A 22,521-nucleotide genomic window follows, 5' to 3' on the forward strand; every position below is an offset into this window, starting at 1 on the left:
TTTTTCCTAAAGAGAATTGATTTATCAGTCTGATATATTCCGAAATCGTGCATTGAAAGCTATCTAAAAACACATATTTCATAATGTTCGACGAAATAATACAAGAACTACGAGCAAATTTAAGTCGCGGTGCAATATCTGCAAATATTTTACAAGGAAAAGTGAAAAATAGCTTCACTTTTTATTAGGCTTGATGGGCTCCTGATTACAATAAATTTTTTTTCTATACATTCAGATCTTTGTCGTACGTATGCCAGTATATTTTTTTATGAAAAAAATGTACTACTCTTTTTCTTAAAACAGATTAAGTACTATTTTTAAGGGTAGTAAGTCTCGAGTACCAGCATTTCGCAATATTGCGACGCCTTGCCATCCTTTTACTGCTCGAAGTCAAAGAGGGAGCAGTTATATAATCCACTTTTTTCTACTTGTGACACGGCTGGATGCCAAAGAGTAAGAGATATCGACTTACGGTCTTCGACAACTCCCCCATAAGTCAACATTATCTAGGACCGTCTTTTTCCTCCCACCTCTTCATATCCCTCCAAAACCATATTTTTGGTTTATTTCGAAAACGGCTACTACGATTTTTTTCATTTTCGAATTTGTTTTAGAGGTAGTCATTGCGAATATTTCGTCCTTGGACACATATGCTCGAAGACCATTTCGATATCGAATTTTCGAAGGTCAAAGTTTAACCACCTTGAAAGGCCTATCTTTTAATCGATTTTCGTAAATTTGGATTTTTTTTAAGTTTTACGTTTTTTTTATGGGGTATGTTTGAAAAGTTGTAGAGACCATTGTCTAACCTTTCAAATATTTGGCTTTTTCAAGACCAAATATAAATAAGATTTTTAAGAGCAGATTTCTTAATGGAATGGGGTCATGTCTGGGGTTGTTGGAAAGGTCTTTGAATCTCTGACGAGTCAGAATCTATTGCCATCGGTTATGAACCGCTAAATATTTTTCGTCTGAAATTTAATTGTTTTACTCCTGAACTATATATGTCGATTTATTACCGATCTATAAATCGGTTGAAAAATCGTTTGCGAACTGGAAAACCTAAAACTGAATTGCTCAGAGCAGACTTTCTGAATTGTTTAAACGTGTTAGTACGATGTGTTTTTACCATTAGTTACAATTCTAAAGAATTTTATTTGATTAATATAATATTACTACTTTTAAGGGTATGATTTAAGTCACGAGTTCGAGCATTTCGCAATATTGAGACACTTTGCCACCCTTTTTTATAGAAAGGAAGAATAAATTTACACGCAATTTCTGGCAAGATTTAGGCAATATGTTAAAAAAACAAACAAAATTGTGTGGATATTCATATTATTTCCTCTTTTTGGTCATTCTTTAGTCAAATTATATGAGAGTTTTTGTCAGAGTGTCAAATGTCGAACCATCAATCATGCCACGATTTAATTTGGCTGTCAGAATTCATCCCCATATTGGCAATCAATGTTCTTTGTTTAGGCATTCGGGGTGCGAACAAGTGATATTTATTCCTTTTAGTTCCTGAAGGTTACAAGTTCCTATATATCTACAAATATTTGGACTCTACGAGTGGTAACAGGCTGTCGGATAAGACCATTTCTTGGAAGTTGCGTGATTTGCGACGATATTTTTGACAAAAAAAAATCAAAAATGTAGGGATTATAAAGAAGATTGGACCAGTTTCACTCATGCAAGACTTTCGAAAATGTAGAAATTTTAGTTACAAAACTATCTGAAACTGAAACTATTTGGATTTAGTTTGCTTATGTTATAATAGTTTGTCAAATTAGTTTTGAAAAAGACTTCAGATGTGCAAAACTGCCCCATCCGCCTCTACTGCTTTTTCAATGGAGTTTAACCAGTAAAAGTCACGTTTTACTTCAAAATGCGAATCCATTGATCATCCAATGGAAGAATAATAGTCCAGTAGAGGAATTCTACAACAGTGACAATGTCATATGAGGAATTTCAAAATTTTTATGTGGTAAATTCGGATAACTTAAATCAAATTTAAGATTTATATTAGTAACTGAGAGTTTCATAGAGTTTCTTCCAATGACCAATCGATACTCATTGGGTTTTACGTTACCCTGCTTTAGAATTTACTACAAAAATTTGTCATATAACATTGTCATATCGTTACAGAATTCCCCTACAGAATAAAAGGTTTTACGAACAAAACTTTCATAACCTAGTTAATACATTATTATAGTATTTCTTTCCTATTCGGACTATGTACCAAATATATATTAAAAATACTAATTTATATATTTGCGTTTTGATTCTGACTTTCAGGACTTTTGCCTTCCAGCAGTAATATCCTTGGTAACAACATCATCATTAATTTAGCATTGTTTGTTGCTGTTAAAATAATGAGGCTGTTTTATCGTATTGAAACTATTGCGAAAGCAAATATTTTGTAGCACTGGTAAATAATTATGGATGTTTTATTGTATTCAATACGCTCTACCTATGTACTGAATTGATTATCTCTTCCAAATTACACTATTATATATTTTGAAAACAGGTGATGATTATGTTTATCATGTGTATTCTGTGGCATTAATTTGCGAAGATGTATTAATTGGTAAGCTTTAACGGTAGATGCTGTATGGAAAAGAGATTTAATGCACGTAATTGGGTAGTCTATCGTGTTTTCAGTTCTGCTTATACAAAGAGAAATATTTTTCATTATCCTCAAAATCTCTACATTTATATCGATGATTCATTACCCTAATAAGTTAACTAAAAGTGAGTTTTATTCTGTGTTTTTATAATATTTTAATTTTTGAAAAAAAAAAGAAAAAAATATGCAGTATATAACTAATCCGGCTATTAAAATTTTGTATGGAGGATGGTAAATTTTACCATCCTACTTTTCTCAGTGTTGAATTATTGAAGCTTTTTTATAGCATGTGAGAGTAATTATAGTAAATCATAGATTCATCAATCTGAGACCCTTCTTTATCTAACTAGCTACCAGTCAAATATCACTGCTGGAATTCAAAGAGACAATAGTTATATAATTCGCTTTTTTTAATCCTTATTACTGGTCTGAAGCGCTAACGGTAAGAGATATCGACTTTCGCTCTTCGACGACCCCCCCCCCCCCCTTTTTAATGAACATTATCTTCAGACGTTTTGTTCCATTTCCCCTCACTCTCTACAACACTGGAGAATTTATGTCCATATTGAACAGTTTTTCCTACAAACATAGGAAATCTGCTTCAATATGGACATAAATTGCTGTAGGGTGGAATCACCACTTCTCGCCAATGCCCTACTTCTCGCCACTTATATTGAGATCGCTATTTTTCACGATTTATAAAACAATGTGTCACAAAGTTATTTGTATTTTTATTGCTGCTACGTATAAAGTCCAAAAATAATAATTACTCATTTTGGATTTAAGATTTTGAACATATTTTAGAGCAATATTTTAAGCAAATTCATGGAATCCAATATTTCTTACCAAATACAACAAGTGCCATCAAATTTTCATCGAACAAAATTTACATTTTGGGGTAAATAATCTGTCTGTTGAATATTGAATTACATACATAGAACACATAAAATTTGTATTTTGTTAATTAATATTTAATTTAATATAATTTTTATGTAAAAATGAGGCATGGCGGAGAGTGGTAATGTTTTGAATTAATTTTACCACCTGTCGCCATTGCTTTTCAATAGGCGACGCTAACTTCACTTCGGAGATTCTAAGTTGTCAAATCTGCTTTGTTTACGCAATAATTGAAACACGGATATGACTTTTGGTTTCTTCTCCTTTACTTTCTCAAAAACCGACGTTTCGGAGGGGTTTTCCTCCTTCCTCAGGTATGGAAAAGATTGGGAAAGAACTTGTCACAAAGGATTTTGTTACACTTTTAGTGTTTTTTGGACTTTTCTCACTGGACACTTTTCTCATTAGATTCTCACCAAAGACTTTGGAGGGAAGTCCTTTGAAGGAAGGAGAAGAAACCAAAGGTCATATCCGTATTTCAATTATTGCGAAATCAACCTATTGGCCGAAAATCATCTAGTAACTGCATTGTTTACTTTCTGCAACAGTCTAATAATTTGATTTCCCAAATTAAAATGAAGAAATCTTTTTTCTTTTGGAGTCTGTCGGGGAACTTTATGATCTCAATTCTTCCGGTGTTCTGCAGAAGGGTATTCCTCTTTCAAATTAAAAGAATCTGGTTTTTCTCCAAAGCTTTTTGTTTTTGGAGAAAAGCTTTGGAGAAAAACCATATTCTTTTAATTTGAAAGAGGAATACCCTTCTGACGAACACTGGAAGAATTGAGAGCATAAAATGAAAAAATTTAAAGTGAGTAATAATAAGGTGATCATGAGGAAAAAGAAATGCTGAATGTATTCTTTGTATAATATTGCCCAAAATAATCGAGTTTGGACGTTTTCAAGAGGGTGGCGAGAAGTGGTTACAAAACTGGCGAAAAGTGGTAAAAAGTGGCGACGAAGTGGGTATTTTTGCATTGTTAATAAAAATCAGTTTTTTAAGTAGTTCAGCGTTAAACTGGAGTACTACTTTTTTGACGAACCTGGAGCCAATTCATCTCAGTAACTTTGTGTCAAATTTGAGTTATCTTATAATAAGGGTTCAAAAGTTATAATCAAATTAATTTTACATTTTCCCAAAAGTGGTGATAAGTGGTTACTCCACCCTAGTGTGTAGAAACCATTATACTCTCCTCCAAAACCATATGTTTTTGGTGTATTTCTAAAGCTGTTCCAAGATTTTTTCTTTCATTTTCGAATATCTTTCAGAAGTATAGTCGTGGTGAATATTTTTTCCATTTATGCCTATGACAATCGATTTCGAGTCATGTCGATATAAAATTTTCGAAGGTCAATTTCAACTACTTCGAGAGGCATATTTCTTAACCGATTTGCTTAAATTTCGATTTTTTTGAAAGTTTTTGTGATATCTAAGCTGAGTTCATCAAACTTATTCGGTGATGAATTGGTATAGTATCTAATAATTGATTTATTTTTATTTCAAAAAAATTTTATTTTATTTGTCCGAAAGATTGTGACACGGATAGAAGATAAATGATAAGAGATATCGACTTCCCGTCTTTGACACAAACATTTTAGTTAAGTATTCGAAGCCTTATTCCATAAATTCGATTCGAAATTTCTGCTTTAGGTACATCAGCCTTTAAATCAAAGTTGCAAGCATTACGTATTGGGTTTCGAATTATATTAATAATGTTGGATTATAGTTAGTTTTAGAAGTGGCTATTGTTTTGATATTATTTGATTTTATTTTTTTAATAGGGTATGTTTTTTTTAACAGAGTATTCAGAGTATGAAGTGGTATAATTGATGCAATTGTCTGCCACCGCAAAATACCTTTCTCGTATTTGTGAAAATAATGGTATTTAATTAAATTAATTTTTACCCTATGAGAGTCCTGGGGGTATCCTGTTGGTAGGTAGTGTTTCTGCATCATGTTTGGTGCCAAAAGTTGCCTGCAAAAAAAAAAGAGAAGAGGATTGCATTTAATGGAATTTTTAAAGCTCTTTTTTCGGGTGGAATCATTTATCATTTAACCTCAAAAGAATTGTTGGGATAGAAATAGTTTTGGGTCACAAATGTTTATCTGTTATATATTTATATCAGTAAATTATTCCACATGGTATTTGGAATCGACAGAGTTGAAATTCTGGGAATTCATTCAACCTCAGCAAATATTGTTAACACATTAAGCTCAACTTTCGTTCAACTGTATCATTTGAGCTTTGGACAAACGATAATAGTTTCGTTGTAGTGACAAAGCTCTCAATGCTGAGGCACTATTGGGAGGTATTTTTGCCAGACAATGTGAGAAATTCTTATGTGAGAGGCAATGTAGAAAAAAGAACTTTTATCATTTCAGACGCTTGAGAAAAGTTTTTGGAGTTTTTTTTGGTTCTCCCTTTGTTTTCCACGCTATGTTCTTCGAGGGTGAAAGCGCGGATAAAGCCATTCCTTTCAATGGACTCTTTTCTCTTTTGCCTTGATCCATATCTCTACTCTATCTGTGCTATGTACAATTATGCAGATATTCTTGTGACGAGGGTGGTCTTAAATTTATTTAAATGGCACAATTTAATAGAAAAGTTTGACTGTATAACGAAATTTACTCGATTTTTTTTCTTTTTGTTCGTGTGTACTTTTTTTATCCTCACCACCCATTCGATATTGCTTCCACATGAAGCTTCTTTGCTTCTTTGAGTGCCCATGATGAGCTTTTCCTGACTTCTTTTGGTGGCTAAAAGCATTTTTTCGTGCCTATTAGAAAGATTTTTTTTTATCAGTGGAAGGAGACTTCCTAAAACAATTATTTTAAATCATTGAATATCTCTTTATTTTGCAATTGATGTTCTAAAGTGGGCTTTTCCCTCACAATTAGCTCCCACTAAACTTTCAGAAAGCAATTTCCCTTAAATTGAAGCTCATAATAGGAGCTTTACGTTGTTTTTTCAGCACTTTGCAAATTTACCAAAAGCTGGATAATTGTAGAGATATTTTTCTTCAGTGGATTTTCTGAAGGGTCGTCCTTCCGGGAATGTAGCAATTGATTTTCAGTAAACAAATACGTAACAAACACAATAACAAAAATATTTACTTTGGGAAATTTTATGTGTTTTGACAATAGCAAAAATTATAATTAGTTTTATGATATATTTATGGAATAAAAATAACTTTCCTAACATTTGCTTTTAACAAATTCCAAGAACTTAGAAAAAAACTTTACATTTTTATGATTGTTTTGCTTTTAATAAAATAAAACTGCTGAGATTTCATTTGACTATGGCAAACTTTTCGCACGCGTGAGGGCGCTGTTTTCTCCCGCAAGTGGCGCTGCTTACTGTTCTCAATTTTTTAATTTAGAAACTTTTAGTTAATTTTTTCTTTCCACTAATATAGATCTCCAAAATTTTTATCATGAGTAGAATTATAGGTGTATCCTAATTTGTAATAATAAATTATTACATATTTCCTGAATTTTTCCTGTGCAATGAAAAAATAAAATAAAATCTGTGGAAAAAAAATTTAAAAAAAATTAGAGATAAAAAGGCAAAAATAGAAAATAAAAGGTAAACATAAAATCTGTGAAATATTCGTTATAAAAACACACAACTAGTACAAGGTAATAGGAGACAACTCGTTGTGGACCATAAAGTTGATACTCAATAAATTGAATGTAGGCAAGGATGAAAATTTCATCATCTCAATGGACAACATTTCATCCCCCATATTTGCTTAAACATTTAGTTCTGAGTGCGGCAATTTAGTAAGTAAACTGCAATGTTTGGGTTATAAAGTGGAAGTTTTCCCCAATACAGCAATATTACGTGGTTTCACTTTTCTCAACAAATACCTCGTTTCCCAACAGAAAATTGCGCAACTTTTAATTGAGTAACAAAACCATGTTATAAGGTTTTTTTTGGAAGGGTTAAGAGTCTCACAATTATGATCGGCCCCCAAGTGCATGTCGATGATGTGGCTGTGGAAAATATTTCCATCTTCAGTTTTGTTGTGGAATGGGTATAGGTAATCTGCAACCAATTTAGCGTGTTATTAGGTAGAGGAAGGTAGGGCAGTTTCGGGCTGGGTATGCCAGACTTCAGTAAGGTAGAATCATCACTTCTCGTCAGTGTACTGATTTTTGTACTGGTGCTACATATAGAGTCGAAAAATAATAATTATTCTTTTTGGATTTATGATTTTAAGCATTTTTCAGAGTAATATTTTAAGCAAGTGCATCGAATCCAATATTTCTTACCAAATATAGTAAGTGTCATCAATTTCTTATCAAGCAAAAAATACCTTTTTGGATAAATAATTTGTCTATTGAATATTTAATTACCCTTGTGGAATACATAAAATTTGTATTTAGTTAATTAATATTTAATTTTATATCATTTTTTTTATATAAAAATGAGACATGGCGAAAAGTGGTTATCTTCTGGAATTGATTTTACTACCTGTCACCATCTCTTCTTAATGGGTGACGCTAACTTCACTTCGTAGATTCTCAGTTGTCAAATTTGCATTGTTTGTTTTCAGTAATAGACCTATAATTTGATTTCTCAAAAAAAAAAAAAGTGGAAGAAAATCGTTTAAAGTAAGTAATACTAAGCTGATCACGAGGAAAAATGAATACTGAATGTATTCTTTTTATAACATTACCTAAAATAATCGAGTTTGGCCCTTTCAAGAGGGTGGCGAGAAGTGGTTACAAAACTGGCGAAAAGTGGTGAAAAGTGGCGACGAAGTGGTTATTTTTGCATTGTTAATAAAAATCAATTTTTAAGTAGTCCAGCGTTAAATTCTAGGACCATTGTTTTAAAAAAACTAGAGCCAATACATGTAAGTAGTTTGTGTTAAATTTGAGTTATCTTGCAATAAGAGTTCAAAAGTTATAATTAAATTTATTCCGCTTTTTCCTAAACATGGCGATAAGTGGTTACTTCACCCTAATTATTATATTTTACAATAATGAACTATTACATGGGAAATAGTAGGTGAGATTGTTAAGAATCTCACCTAATACTAACTATATTTTTAAATAGCCATTATCCAAGGCAAATTATCCGGAATTAACTTGAATATAAGTTCATAAACTTCCTGAAGGCTGAAACTACCCCATTCTTCTCTATCTATTCACCATTATTTTAACCTCCCAAAAGCCCATTCCATTTGGTCGTCTTCGTATAGAGGGTTCGAAGAAGTTGTGGATTTGTAAACACACGTAAACATCACACTTAAATCCAGAAGCGTGTTGCCTAAGCATAAGTATATATAGTCTAGGATTGAATTAGTAATACGAGCATTATTTCTCCTCCTCAAACTGACATTCGGGGGGATCACAAAGAAACAGGAAATTAAAAACGAAGGCAGCATAATCAAATAGAACGACTTAATTTCTCACGATTGCAGCCATTCCTAATCGAGAAAAACTACTCTCTTTTTTTTCTACTTTCGCTCTAATTTCCATCTCTCCCTCATCTGTACCGTCTGTATCAGATTATCTTGTCGAAAGGTCTCCATCAGGCACAATAAAGGTCAATCCAATAGTGTGATTTCCCTTGAATGGCAATACCTACAGTGCCCGGAGGGAATTTCCTGTGATTCTCTCGCATCATATACAGCAGTAGAAGAAGCTTTAAACATCTGAAAAGCTTATACAATTTTCAAGGAATTGTAACAGGTGGTAGTATTGAATATGTAGCTAACAAGTTAGAAGGATAGATTTATACCACCACCTATAATTGTATTGTGTATATATATTACGGGAAATAGGGGGAGTTGGGGCTATTTTGAAAACCTTATTTTTTCGCGTATTTTTAAAAGAAGCTGCGCTTTAATGTAAAACAATTTAGATAGACAAAACAATGAAGGGTCTAAATTAAATTGTGGCTGGGTCTACTAAAGGACTTTCATTCGCATACAAAATTATCAAAGTTATGTAATTAATGTCAAATTTACGACGATATTTCCTCAAAATTTCCTCAAACTAAATGGAAATTTAGGATTAGTGTACCCATTTTGTAGTATACAGTATATGATAAATCTTACTACTATCTATCTTATTTTTTTGTAAATCAATCTCAAAATCAAATTTGCAATTTATATGTGAATTGCCCCACTCTCATTTACTTTTGTTTTGTAAACACCTCATTAGACCTTGTTATATACGCATTTAATTCAGTTTTAAGCACGTTATATCATCGGTTCACTACTACAAGTTTATAACCTATTTGTATAGTGTAGGGGAGACTAGGGCAGAATTAGCCACGTATAGTATTAGATAGTGGTATCTTATAGTTTTCCTTCGAAGGAATATTCAGAAAACCATTCATTATTCTAAATATATATTTCTCTTCCTATTCATTTAAATATTTGACAGTCTCATACAAACATTTTTATACAAATTTTACGCAATAAAAATTTTCATTTAGTGGCTAATCTACCCCGGTCTTCCCTACGGCCCATTCCACAGTTGTTAACCCAGTCAACGGCCTCTATAAATTTTTAATGGTATTTAGGTCCGCCTCATTGACCCCGATATTGGCACCGATTCGAACTTGTCAGTATTGCCACATATTTAAATACCTCTTTAGTTAAACTGAAGTTGTCCTAATTGGATTAAATTCTAAACTTGAGAAATAACTTTTGCACTATTTTTGACTTTAAAAAAACCTTTAGTGGAGTCTGTCAAAGGGCAGTTTTCGAAGTCCAAAAATGGGTTCCGATTTCGATTCAATTGGGATTTTGTTTCTTCGGAATTTTGGCGTTCGGGAGTTTACCCGGTACAGCTCAAAACATATTCATAATTCATCCATCCGTTATATCAGCGGCTTAATTCTTTAATTATTCAAACAAATGTGACAAAAACACTAATCGAGTTATTTCAATAAAGTCTATACTAGTTAGTATACTAAGTGCTATACAAAATTTTAAGATAATTCTGTGGGTTTTAGAAATAATGTGTAAAGTCAAAACATAAAGTCATAGAACATAAGTGTCTCAAACATGCAGGATTTCCCCTATTTCAACTCGACTTAGCCTTATATTACTGCGAGAGATATGTTGTTGAATAAAAGTCAGTGTTTATAACTATCCTATTATAAACACTGATTTTTATTCTTATTACTTGGACTTGGAGTATATCGATCTTTTTTTCAATGGGCAAAGATCCCTATAGCATCTACACTTGAGAGAAATCCGAAAAAGTTAAAATAACACTCCGGAAATGTTAATTTTACCCTGCAGTATTGATCCGAAATCGGTGTAAATATTACCCTTTTTAGGTGTATTAGAGGTTAAAGTTACCCTTTTCCCATGTTAATTTTACCCTTAAAAAGCGTAAAATTAAAATTTAAAAATGTTAATATATATGTGTTAAAGTTATGAGGAAAAAAAGTTAATCGCACCCCCGTTTTTCTCTCAGTGTATGAGTTCATATAGGTTTTGTCTTCTGAAGTCAAGTATTTAATTAAGAAACAGAATCTTTGCAACTGCTCTACAACTGCCCAAGCTCCCCTATGATCATAATCATGTCTTGTAGCCCTAAGAGCCTATATAATTTTTAAATGTTGTAAAATTAATTCTAAAACTCTCTTTTTTAATATGTTTTGATTATACTGTATTGATTTTTTTATTGAAATGAAATATGTGAATTTGCCTATAGGGATTTGGAAAAACAAACATCGTTGTCCTTTTTCAGATACTTTTCTTTTTGGGAACATTTCAATATCAATAAGACAATATTGGGGATAATCCTGATAAATTAGATTGGAGAAGAAAAGAAGAACACTGTCTCAATTGTTGGTGTTTTGAACAAAAAGGGGATGTCCTATCCTCCCCAAATGCTAAGCAAATCAATTGAGAAAGAATGGTGCATTAAATTTTGTGCCCAAAACATCATGGTGCCCCAAACATATAGGCACGTCCAATTTACTTAATGGTTGTTTTGCATTATTTTGCCCCAAAAAACATATTACTCCCATTTAATGTTAATCCACTGTAGTGAAAACATCGTGCTCCAATAAATATCCATACATTATGCAAACGATTTACATCTCCATCGATGAGCATATTATTAAAATGGAGGAGTGTGGGAAGTTACAACAAAGTGCAAATATTTAAATAATAAAGACACAAAATTGTGATACCAAAGATGAATAGAGAGGTTTGCATTAAATGGAATTTTAATCCATTTTATTTAACTCGTGGCAAAAGCTCATGGAAAAGTTTAATTTTTTTTCTAGCACTTCAGAAAATGTTACAGCGTATGAGTACAAGTCCGGAGGAAATGGAAATTGCTATAGGGATTAATTTTCCAATTTTCTGTTATTTTCGTAATGGATTTCCGGGAAATTCATGAAAAGTGTCAAATGGTGTGTGACAATATTTCCATATTTTTGAGGAAGATCAATAGTATTTTCTGCATACACAGAGATTAGATTCTTGCTTGAATATATGGAAAAGATTAGTATTTTTTGGCACCAGACGTGCTAGTCTTTTAAAATGTAAGATTCGATATATTTAGGATTACACTCAGAAAAAACATCTTTTCAGATTAAAACTGATTTCTTTTTATTTACGGATTTTTGGGTATATTCTGCTGAGAATTCAAGCAAAAATTTCGCTTATTACACTAAAAGAAATCCGAAAAAGTTAAAATAACATTCCGGAAATGTTAATTTTACCCTGCAGTATTGATCAAAAATCGGTGTAAATATTACCCTTTTTAGGTATATTAGGTGTTAAAGGTATCCTTTTTCATATTAATTTTACTCCTAAGAAGGTGTAAAATTAACATTAAAAAATGTCGATATATTTTTACACCTAAAAAGTGTTAAATTTCTGAGGAAAAAATTAATCGCATCTTCTATTTTTCTCAGTGTAGATACACCTTAAGAAATGTTTTTCCTTGTTTCTTCTTTGTTTGAGTTAAAGCAAATATTTTAAAAAAATTGGGATCATGAATCTTAACCGTACCATTTCCTTTTCAAATTTTTCTAAGGTTCTCATCTGAAGAATTGCTGAATGAAAGTTCAATAAGGGTCGTTTTGTTTTATTTTTGTAGGGGAGGCCGGGGCAGAATTAGCAACGAATGGTATTAGATAGTGCTATCTTATAGTTTGCCTGCGAAGGAATATTGAGGAAACCACTCTTTTTTATAAATACATACTTTCCTTACTATTCATTTAACCCTTTAAGGACGATTGGGACACCGGTGTCCCATAAAGAAAATAATTTTTCCTGACTACCTAAAGTTATTTTTTTCTTATGTCTGTACATAATTGGAAAGTAGAAGGTTGAAGGAACCTAGAATATCTTTTGCAAGTGTCTACAAATTTGCTATGTAGTAAATATTTAACCTCAAAAATGGCGAATTTTTAAATTCTCAAATTCATAATTTATTTTATTTATTTTTTATACTTACAATCTTTTTCAAGCAAAACCCTTTTGGCAATAAAAACTACAATACTCATACGTAATATTTTTCATTAAAGCGAAAAATATTATTCATTGGTATTGTCAGAAAAATTACTTAAATTTTCGGGCTATTTTTGTCCCTATCGTTCATAGAAGTACAAAATATGCCGAATCAGACTCTGTTGGATATTCCAAGATTAGATGTGAAACTTATCATTGATTATGTTTTTTAGTTTAATTTTTATTGTTGATTTTCAGTCCGTAAAAAGTGTCTCGTCTTTAAAGGGTTAAATATTTATCAGGTTGATAGAAATATTTTTTGTACAAATTATAGGCATTGAAAAATTTCATTTGGTGGTTAAATCTATCCCGGTCTCCCCTACCTCTTAAATTTTGTTCCTTTAAGCGTTCTTTCCGGAATCCATTGTTCGTATTGTCGGAGAATTGGGGCAATTGGTTTTGATGGTTTTTTTCTTGCATTGAATTTTTAGAGTTTAATAAGACAAAACAGAAATTGTAGTTTGGCGGAGCAATGTTAGGAGTGTATGTAGGGTACATTAAAACATTATATTTAATTAAAATCTTGAGACTAATCGCGGATCGTAAAAGACATATGATATAGTGCAACTGCTTAGTAATTAGTTAATTATAGTTCCTTGTGCTTAATGACTTCATTTGCAGGTTTTCGCTCAATGAGAATAGGTCATGAGATGATTCCCTTCCAGTCCCACCAAATTTTAAAACACCTTTGGAATTTAATTTGGTTGTTTTTTATGTAATATTTCAGTTGAATCATTTCTATTCAGTTATTCACTTATTCATTAAACTGAGATATCGATACTCTCGTCAATATCCTTTCTTGTCTAATTGATCAATTTCCAAAAGTTCCTCTGCGATCTAAATATAACAAATGAGCTTGTGGGAATAAATCTCTCTCAATTCCAGTTGTTCTTCATACAAGAGGTAGAATTTTGCAGAGGGATTGAAACATTTAATTAATAGTTTCCTTAGAAGTGGATGACCCAAGGTGATGTGAGATGTGATTAGCTATGCAGGAACACAATTGATTGTCTCCAAGGAATATGAGGCAATTCCTCTTATTTGTTGCATTTCATCAACTTTCGGAGTAATTTATTTGCCCAGACTTTCTACTCTATCCCGGGATGGCTTCTGTGTTTTTGCCCATTTACCCACTTTTCTTCCGTCATCCCTCTGCCAAATGGCGATTGTTGGGGATCCCTTTGTTGTCTTGAAAATATATCCTAGATGTTGGCCACTTGCATTCATCACCTTTCTTTGTGCTACATACACATCCTCCCATTCTCGCCAGGACTCAGCTTGAGTCTATCCCATCGACACGAAGGACCACGAAGTATGGCTTGTGAATGCACCCAAGTAAGTTGAATGGTATAGAAAATGGGATGGACGCTTCAGAAGAATTTTCTTCTTTGCAACATCACAAATGTGAGGCAGTATCACAATGAAAAATATAATAGTGAAAACTGACTGAGTGTTCCAGTGTACCACAAATAGGGGAGTTTTGTGTGGATGAACGGTAGAGTATCGAAAGGGAGGGTTTGGACCACAGTTGAAAGAAAAGTTGCAAGGACCATTAAAGATGTATAAAAACATTTCGCGTTGGTAAAGTTGAAAGCTACATGAATAAAAGTTTTCTCCATACTAACGGTTCAAAGTTGTATATGGTTGAGTCCTTCTAGATTTTCTGTTGCACACAAGAGCCCTTTTTTCCCTATTTGTGGACTGCTAATTCACAAGGACTTGATATGTTGCATTGCGTGCTGTACCATGAACGCATTCATATGAAAGAATTAATATGACTCTTTTGTCTACAACACTGAGAGATTTTTTCCAGGGGTGTCCCATGGAACATTAACTCCATGTGTACAACGATTCATTAACTGAGTGCATTGGTTGGCTAGAAATAAAAGTGTTTTTTCTTCTACCTGCTTCTGAAATAAAAAAATTGAAAATTTCAAATCTATAAAAAAAGTTAAAATAATTAATAGAATTTCAAAATAAATTTTCAGAAATCTTCACATAATTGCGTAAAATTTTGAAAATTACAATATCTAACTAATATCTAAATAAAAAAATGTGATTGGGCCGGTGGCAGCCAAAATCCCGAAAGCCAAAATTCCGAAAGCCAAAATACCGAACGCCAAAATCCCGAAAGCCAAAATTCCGCAAGCCAAAATCCTGAATTTTCAAAATCCTGAAAGGGATGAAATTATATGGAGGAAAATGTATAGAATAATTTCCCAAGACACAGAAGATTTCCCTTTGCCTCCAGCAAGCGCAGGTGCATTCGTGGGAGTAGCTATGACACTTTTAAGAATTTGGGATTTTGGCTTTCGGGATTTTGGCGTTCGGAATTTTGACTTTCAGGATTTTGGCTTTCGAAATTTTGACCGGAACCCGATTGGACTATGTGTAGACAGAATAAACAATGGACAAAATTTCGTGAAAGAAATTTTCAAAAATAAAACAGTCGCTTGTTAAAGAATTTGAAGCAAACTTTAAGTTTCTGCTTTTTCCCTTGAATTGGAGAGAATTAAATAGTATTTTTTAGCATTTAAATTACGATAAAAACGTAAGTTACCGTACGTTATTCAGAGATGCTATCCGTTCTTTTTATTTTGGATTCTTTAGAATGCTTTTAGAATTTTAATTCGGGATGTTAAGCAATTAAATCTTGAAATTGCAATTGCAGATTCCTTCGATTCTATTTTGTAATGCCCTAGACACACTTACGACTTAAGACGAGAGACGACTTAGTGGAAAATGATGGAAATTATGTCTAACCATTATTTCGAATATATTTAATTACGCTAAGCCGTCACTCGGCTAATCAGACTGCTAATAGACTGTCAAGGCTCTAACTTTTATTTGCCATAAATTTACATGAGCAGCTTTTCAAAAACTTGGAATTGGTTTTAAACTTTTAGGTACTAGGTGGGTCATCGGTGACCCAGAAAACATGTTTTTTGACGGTTTAGTTAGAATACAAAATGATTTTCTATAGTTAAAGAATTGTTTGTGTTCTTGGACCATTGGTAACCCAATGGTATTTAACACTTTAAGGACGAGTGGGAGACCGCTGTTCGAGAAATAATAACTATTTTTTCGGATTATTTAGAGAACAAAATAACTTTGTATAATCAGAAAATTGTATTTTGTTTTTTTTGGGACACCGGTGTCCCACTCACCCTTAAAGGGTTAAAGGGTTAATATGTTCATTTCGATTAACGATTTCAATCGCTAATAAGCGACTTTTTTAATAATTAATTTAATAATTTGTAGTAATTTTCGTGATAGACATAAGATAAACAACTTTTTCTGACTGTTTTTTTACTGCTCAAACTCAAGGAGAGAGCAGTTATATAATCCACTTCTTTTTTCAACTTTTGACAAAGCTAGGAGCCAAACGTAATACGGACTTCAGACCTGAGGTTTAGCCATTTGACTTAACTGCTCTAATTTCTCATCAATCACGATTTTTTGGAAAAAAATAACTTAGAATTGGATTTCTAAAGATAAGTGACCTATTAGGCTCACAAGCAGCTAGAAAAATGCTCGCTATTTAGAATTTTAAAACTTTCGGGAACTGGGCTAAACCTCTAGTCTGAAGACTGCTTAAGAAATATAGACTTCCCGTCTAGAACAGTCTTTTTGCTTCTTACCGGATCTTCTCCAAAACCATGTTTTTTGGTTTATTTCGAAAGCGGCTCCTACGATTTCTTTCACTTTTAAATGTATTTTAGATGTAATCATAATCAATATTTCGTCCTTGCACACTTATGTTCGACAACCATTTCCATAACGACTTTTCGAAGGTCAAAATTTATCCACTTTGGAGGGCCTATTTTTCAATGGCTTTTATCAAATTTGTATTTTTTGAAAGAACTTGAAATTCAGAAGAATTTCGGTTCGACAGAATGTAGCAGGAAATAGAGGGAGACACTGAACCTTTCTTGATTTTCACAATTTTATTCTGTACGTGATTTTCCCTGCCACATTCGATACCTGATGAAGAGGACATCCAGCCTTGAAACGCCGTAGGGAATAAAATTGTGAAAATCAAGAAAAGAACTTGAAATTTCCAACCCGACTACATCGTACTTAATCGGTATGGTTCCCGTGATTGATGTATCTTTCTCAGACTTACTTCTTTATTTGTTCGTATGTTTGTTATTCATGCTAAAATATTTTAAAATCTACTTTTCTTAAGCAATTTCTTATTTCGGAATGATTTTTTTTAAATTTATCAGTCAATTTAATCCGTAGTAAAGCGGTAGGGGAAACTGGGGCACCACCAAACACGGGGTAGCACCAAACACTGCAATTTTTTAATAGGATATTCGACTTCAGAGGACAAGACTTATACCAATTTTTAGGCATTATAGGGATGCTTGTCCACTGAATAAATGGTCGAGATAATCCATATAGTTTATAAATAAAAATTAGTGTTTGGTGCTACCCCGTGTTTGGTGGTGCCTCAGTTTCCCCTATGTAGGGGAAAGTGCTCTCCCTTCGAACGTTCATACCTTCGAATAATGTGAATTTCTTTTGTTTTTCGTAATAGATTTACATTAAATTATCACGGAATTATCAACAATTGATAATAAACTAACTAATATTTAATAAAAATGAGTAAGTTTCTTAGCAAAACTAAAAGAATTTTCACATTATTCGAAGGCATGAAAGTTCGAAGGGAGAGTACTTTCCCCTAACCAAAAAGTATGCGAAAAAATAATACACGTAGAAAGAAAAGATAATACATGCTCTCGTGAGTTCAAGCACACCCCGCAAAGCTGGGACAAAGGGGTGAATAGAGGAAACTGGGGCACGACCAAACACGGGGTAGCACCAAACACTAATTTTTATTTCTTAACTACTTGGACTATCTCAACCATTTCTTCAGTAGACAAGCATCCCTATAGTGCCTATAAATTCCTATAGGTCTTGTCCTTAGAACTCGAATATCTGATTAAAAAATCGCAGTATTTGGTGCTACCCTGTGTTTGGTGGTCCCCCAGTTTCCCCTAAGTGTCTCTCAGATTGAACGTGAGCGGCGATTTGAAGTTTAAAAATCGGAAGATCGGCACAATTTGACCAGAAATCGGCAGATCGACATGTGATTGCCAGATTGACACAAGATCGGCACAATTTTTAAGAGAAATTTTTAAAAGCACAGTTATTTACTCCTTGGCTGGGAAGCTTTGCCATCTCTCTTTGTCATATTTTGCGGTCTAACGCTGAGTTTTGTTTTCATTTAGGCTTCGATTGTTATCCGAATTGTTCTATACGTATCGTCGTTGTTCACAATACAACATAAGTTAAAGAAGATTGTCACTGATTTTACTTACAGAATCTTTGTAAAACTTTAACATTTTGCTAAATAAAGTCTTTAATTCATAAACTTGTAAGTCCCCTTAAATGAAACCTACGTGCAAAAAAGTCTTTGTACACGGAAGTGAGAGTGAACAAGGTTGGAGATGGGATTTCATTAAAATACTTGAAGAATTTTGTGTACAGGAAAGTCGTGTGAAGGCATACATTTATTCATCGACTGCCAAGTTTTGCAGAGAGCAGTTGGAATTCGAAAAGTGCGGGGGTATGAAACAATTAAATTCACAGCATCTAGTGGGAGGGAGCATATGACTTAGACAGATTTCAGGTTTCGTCAAGCTAGCAATACATTCACCACTCCCCACAAATCCCTGTTCCATTTGGGTTTGAGCTTTCTTCAAATTGAAATTTTCACCGAACCGAAGGGCGTTGATATGGAAATACCTTATAGGCTAATATCTTGAGCTTTCAACGCTTGGTTCTTAATTACTTTTAAGTTTATAATTGGAATTATGCTTATTAATTAAAAGTTCCGGCTGTGGTAATTCTTAACTATCAAATCGATGGGAATGTGTATCAAAGCGACAAAACATACTTTTCCTCCATTTTTGCTGAAAATTCCATGAGTTCTAAAGTGTCAAGGGAAATGGCTTGACTTCTTGAAATACGTCAACTCACTTTTATATTTTATCCTAAAGGGATTGAGAAAAAACTTTCAAGAAATAACATGATTGTTTTCAAAAATGAGAAGAAAAAAACTTTTTATGCACTTTTATATGGCACATTTTCATGACGAAAGTTGCTAGACAGAAAAAAATATTGGTTGAAAAATTAGTTTGAAGTCTATATAATATTATTGAAATTATAATAGCCCTTGGTGAACGGGAGTAGTGTTTTCATCGGAAAAGTTATCATAAAAAAACTTTTACGAATCAGCAATTTGTCAGAATTGTAAATTAAATGACAAAAAAGTTTAGCAAAAATTTAAATATAAAATATTAAAGTAATAATAAATTTATAATGTGGAATTTAAATTCAATGTATATCAAATGCGTAATATGCCTTTGATTGATTTAGAAGTTTGCCTAAAGACATTAAATTGACATCTTGCACAAGTAAAACTCTGCTACAAACTTCTCAATATTTAATGCAACGTCTTTGATAGATTCGTCTATTTCAGTCTTAAGGTGGGGTATGAGTAAAAACTTGGAAGCATATCTTCAATCTGGATTAGTGATAATGAATATATTACACAAACATTATTCATACTAAAGAGATAAACTTTTTCTATATGATCATTTTAGGAATTAATTTTAAATCAAGTAGAGTTTGACTGAAACCTGTCGCACCATTCTCAAAGTACAAAAGAATTTGATAACAGAATTTGTAAAATGATCTGGATTTCAGTAGAAAATGCTTGAACTCGTGAGTATCCTAAAAATTGATTTCATATTACTCTGACTGGATAAACAAAATTGTTTCCTTTTGGGTAAAATGTCATGCTAATTATTTTAGTGCTTTGCAAAAACTTCATATGTGTAGGGGAAACTGGGGCACCACCAAACACGGGGTACCACCAAACACTGCTATTTTTTAATCGGATATTCGATTTCAGAGGATAAGACTTATAGGAATTTATAGACATTAAAGGGATGCTTGTCCACTGAAGAAATGGTCGATATAGTCTAAATAATTTAGAACTAAAAAATAGTGTTTGGTGGTACCCCGTGTTTGGTGGTGCCCCAGTTTCCCTTACATATGTCGATATTTTTAGTGTTTATTGCCTCTTAACTGTAGAAATTGATTCTTAAATCATCTTGAACGCTCTTGGTGTTCCATAAAAGTCGATTAATTGAATTGTACATAAGAAAAACAATTCACTGGCATTACTATAATCATTTTATAACTATTTTGATCTGGTTCGAGTTTAACCGTAAGTGAAAGACTTTTAAACGAATTCATTACATTCCATGTATTTAATTGGATGAAGAAATGGTGTGATAAGTATGTATAGATAGGGGACCCTCACTTCACAAAGGAAAAAGCTTCTTCAATCTTGCCCAGAGCTTTCGGTCTTGGATATGGATCTTGATATTGAGTCGGCCGCTGAATTAGGTACATATGCAGGACCGAAAGCTTTGGGAAAGATTTAAGAAGTGTTTTCTTTGTGCGGTGATCACTGGCCATTACCGGAGAGTCCCCTATCAGTACATTTTAATCGACTAAAAAATATGCCTTCGGACTTTATTAGTATTTGATATTCAAAATCTGTTAGAAGGGAGAGATTACGGATATTGATATATTAGAAATGGGAATACGTTTACGCGGCTAAAGGTTTTATAGCATTGTCTCAACCTATTTTCATCAGCCAACATTATGTCTAACTTCAACGTGTAGCGTCATTGGCATGGCTGCACAAGACAACCAAAACAAAATCCAAAATCAACAATATTTTAAACAGAATTGCAAAATAGTGTTTCGTGCTAAAATGAATAATATTTGCTAAAAGTTATGACTTTCTTCTTTAACTTGAAAAAAAAAAAATAGATTAAACTTTAGAAATGCCTGGGCACTCAATGGGTCAAGTGGTAGAGCACTCGCTCTATGATGCAAGTGTCCCGGGTTTGAATCTCCTTTAGGTCACCAGGAATTTTTCTGGCCTTAAAGGTGTTCGGATTGCATCCAGTGAGCTTCACTGCACTTGATTCCACGGGGCATGGGACTGACAACCTCATCCCGTACAAGACAAAAAATAATAATGCATGTCTAGAAATCCCTTTGCGGGAAGGTCTAGTTCCTTCATGGAATGTTGTGCCAGCATTATTATTATCATTATTATTAGAAATGACTATACACTGAGAAAAAAGGGGGTGAGATTAACTTTTTTTCGTCGTAACTTTAACATTTTATAGGTGTAAAAAATATATTAACATTCTTTAATGTTAATTTTACACCTTTTTAAGTGTAAAATTAACATGAAAAAGGGTGAATTTAACCCCTAATACACCTAAAAGGGTAATATTTACACCGATACCGGATCAATAATGCAGGGTAAAATTAATATTTCCGGAATGTTATTTTAACTTTTTCGGATTTCTCTCAGTGTAGAAATTTGAATATTATAGGACAGAAACGTTAAAACAATTAAGGACGCCGATCTATTATTGGTGAGTGAAATCGTCAAAGGGCATCGGGTATTTATAGCGACCAGAATAGAATCAGAATAGCGAAACACTTGATTAAATTTTTATATAGGGTAAATGTACCAAATTTCGGCATAGTTGCATGTAAGCGCCAAAGTCTAAATTTCGAAACGTAATATTTTTAATATAAATAGCAATTTTTAATATTTATTCTTCGGGAGTGTTTGTAGGAAGCTTTGTAGATGGTTTTATCATATTTGTTCTCTTTTAAATTATACCATAAATAACACCATAAATAATTATACCATAAATAAATTATAACATTTTAAAATGAATAAAAATAAAAATATGGACCTTGTTTTGGGTATATTTCAGATACCTATACGGTTCCTTGCCCTTCCGGAAAAGTCTCGTTGGAAAGGTCTTGGAATTTCCGACAAAACTAAATCGGTTCCAATCGGTTTTGAATCGGTAATGAACAAGTTTATAACCGATAAAAAATTTTATCTGAAAATCAATCCTATTAATTTTAAAACTATTTTGGGGGATCTTTTGAGTGATTTATGAATCGGTTCAAATCGGTTGAGAACCGATAAACGGTAAATGATGCGAAAGTACTTTTGCGGTATAGCATCTAAGTCACGAGTTCAAGCATTTTGCAAAGTCTAGGACGTTTTGCCACCCTTTTTGTCCCAAATGATTTCGAAAATGAAAAAAAAGTGAAATTGAAGGTTTGTGCGAGGAAGACACAAGTACGGAAAGCTTTAATTTAAACTTCCATAAAGATTTTGATAATTTTAACCGTTTTAATCACGCTTGAAGTTTATGTCTATTTAATTTATAAGTTTACTTTTTATTTTTGAAGAATTTCTAATTGCAGCATTAGATTATCTTAGGGCATTCAGTGAAATACGTAAACTGTATAAAATTATTTAGAACTTTTTGTTAAATGCCTTATCCCATGAAGATTGACGGTCTTCCGAAAACTCCTTACTTTTAATAATGAAAAATGTATATTTAGCCCAAAGCTCATTCAAAATTATT

The 22,521-nt window shown here is 32.8% G+C and overlaps 1 protein-coding gene across 11 annotated transcripts in view; it reads right to left on the bottom strand.

Moving 5' to 3' along the window:
* LOC129807231 (disintegrin and metalloproteinase domain-containing protein 33) overlaps nt 1–22,521 on the bottom strand; it is a 595,021-nt gene that overhangs the window by 101,298 nt on the left and 471,202 nt on the right. For all 11 annotated transcript variants that reach the window (XM_055856367.1, XM_055856368.1, XM_055856360.1 and 8 more), the window contains one exon: nt 5,430–5,499. In XM_055856367.1, coding sequence (XP_055712342.1) covers nt 5,430–5,499 — 70 coding nt within the window. The remainder of the gene's footprint in view (nt 1–5,429; nt 5,500–22,521) is intronic.

This window comes from Phlebotomus papatasi, chromosome 3 (genome assembly GCF_024763615.1).
Source record: "Phlebotomus papatasi isolate M1 chromosome 3, Ppap_2.1, whole genome shotgun sequence".
NCBI classification, from domain to species: Eukaryota; Metazoa; Arthropoda; class Insecta; order Diptera; family Psychodidae; genus Phlebotomus; species Phlebotomus papatasi.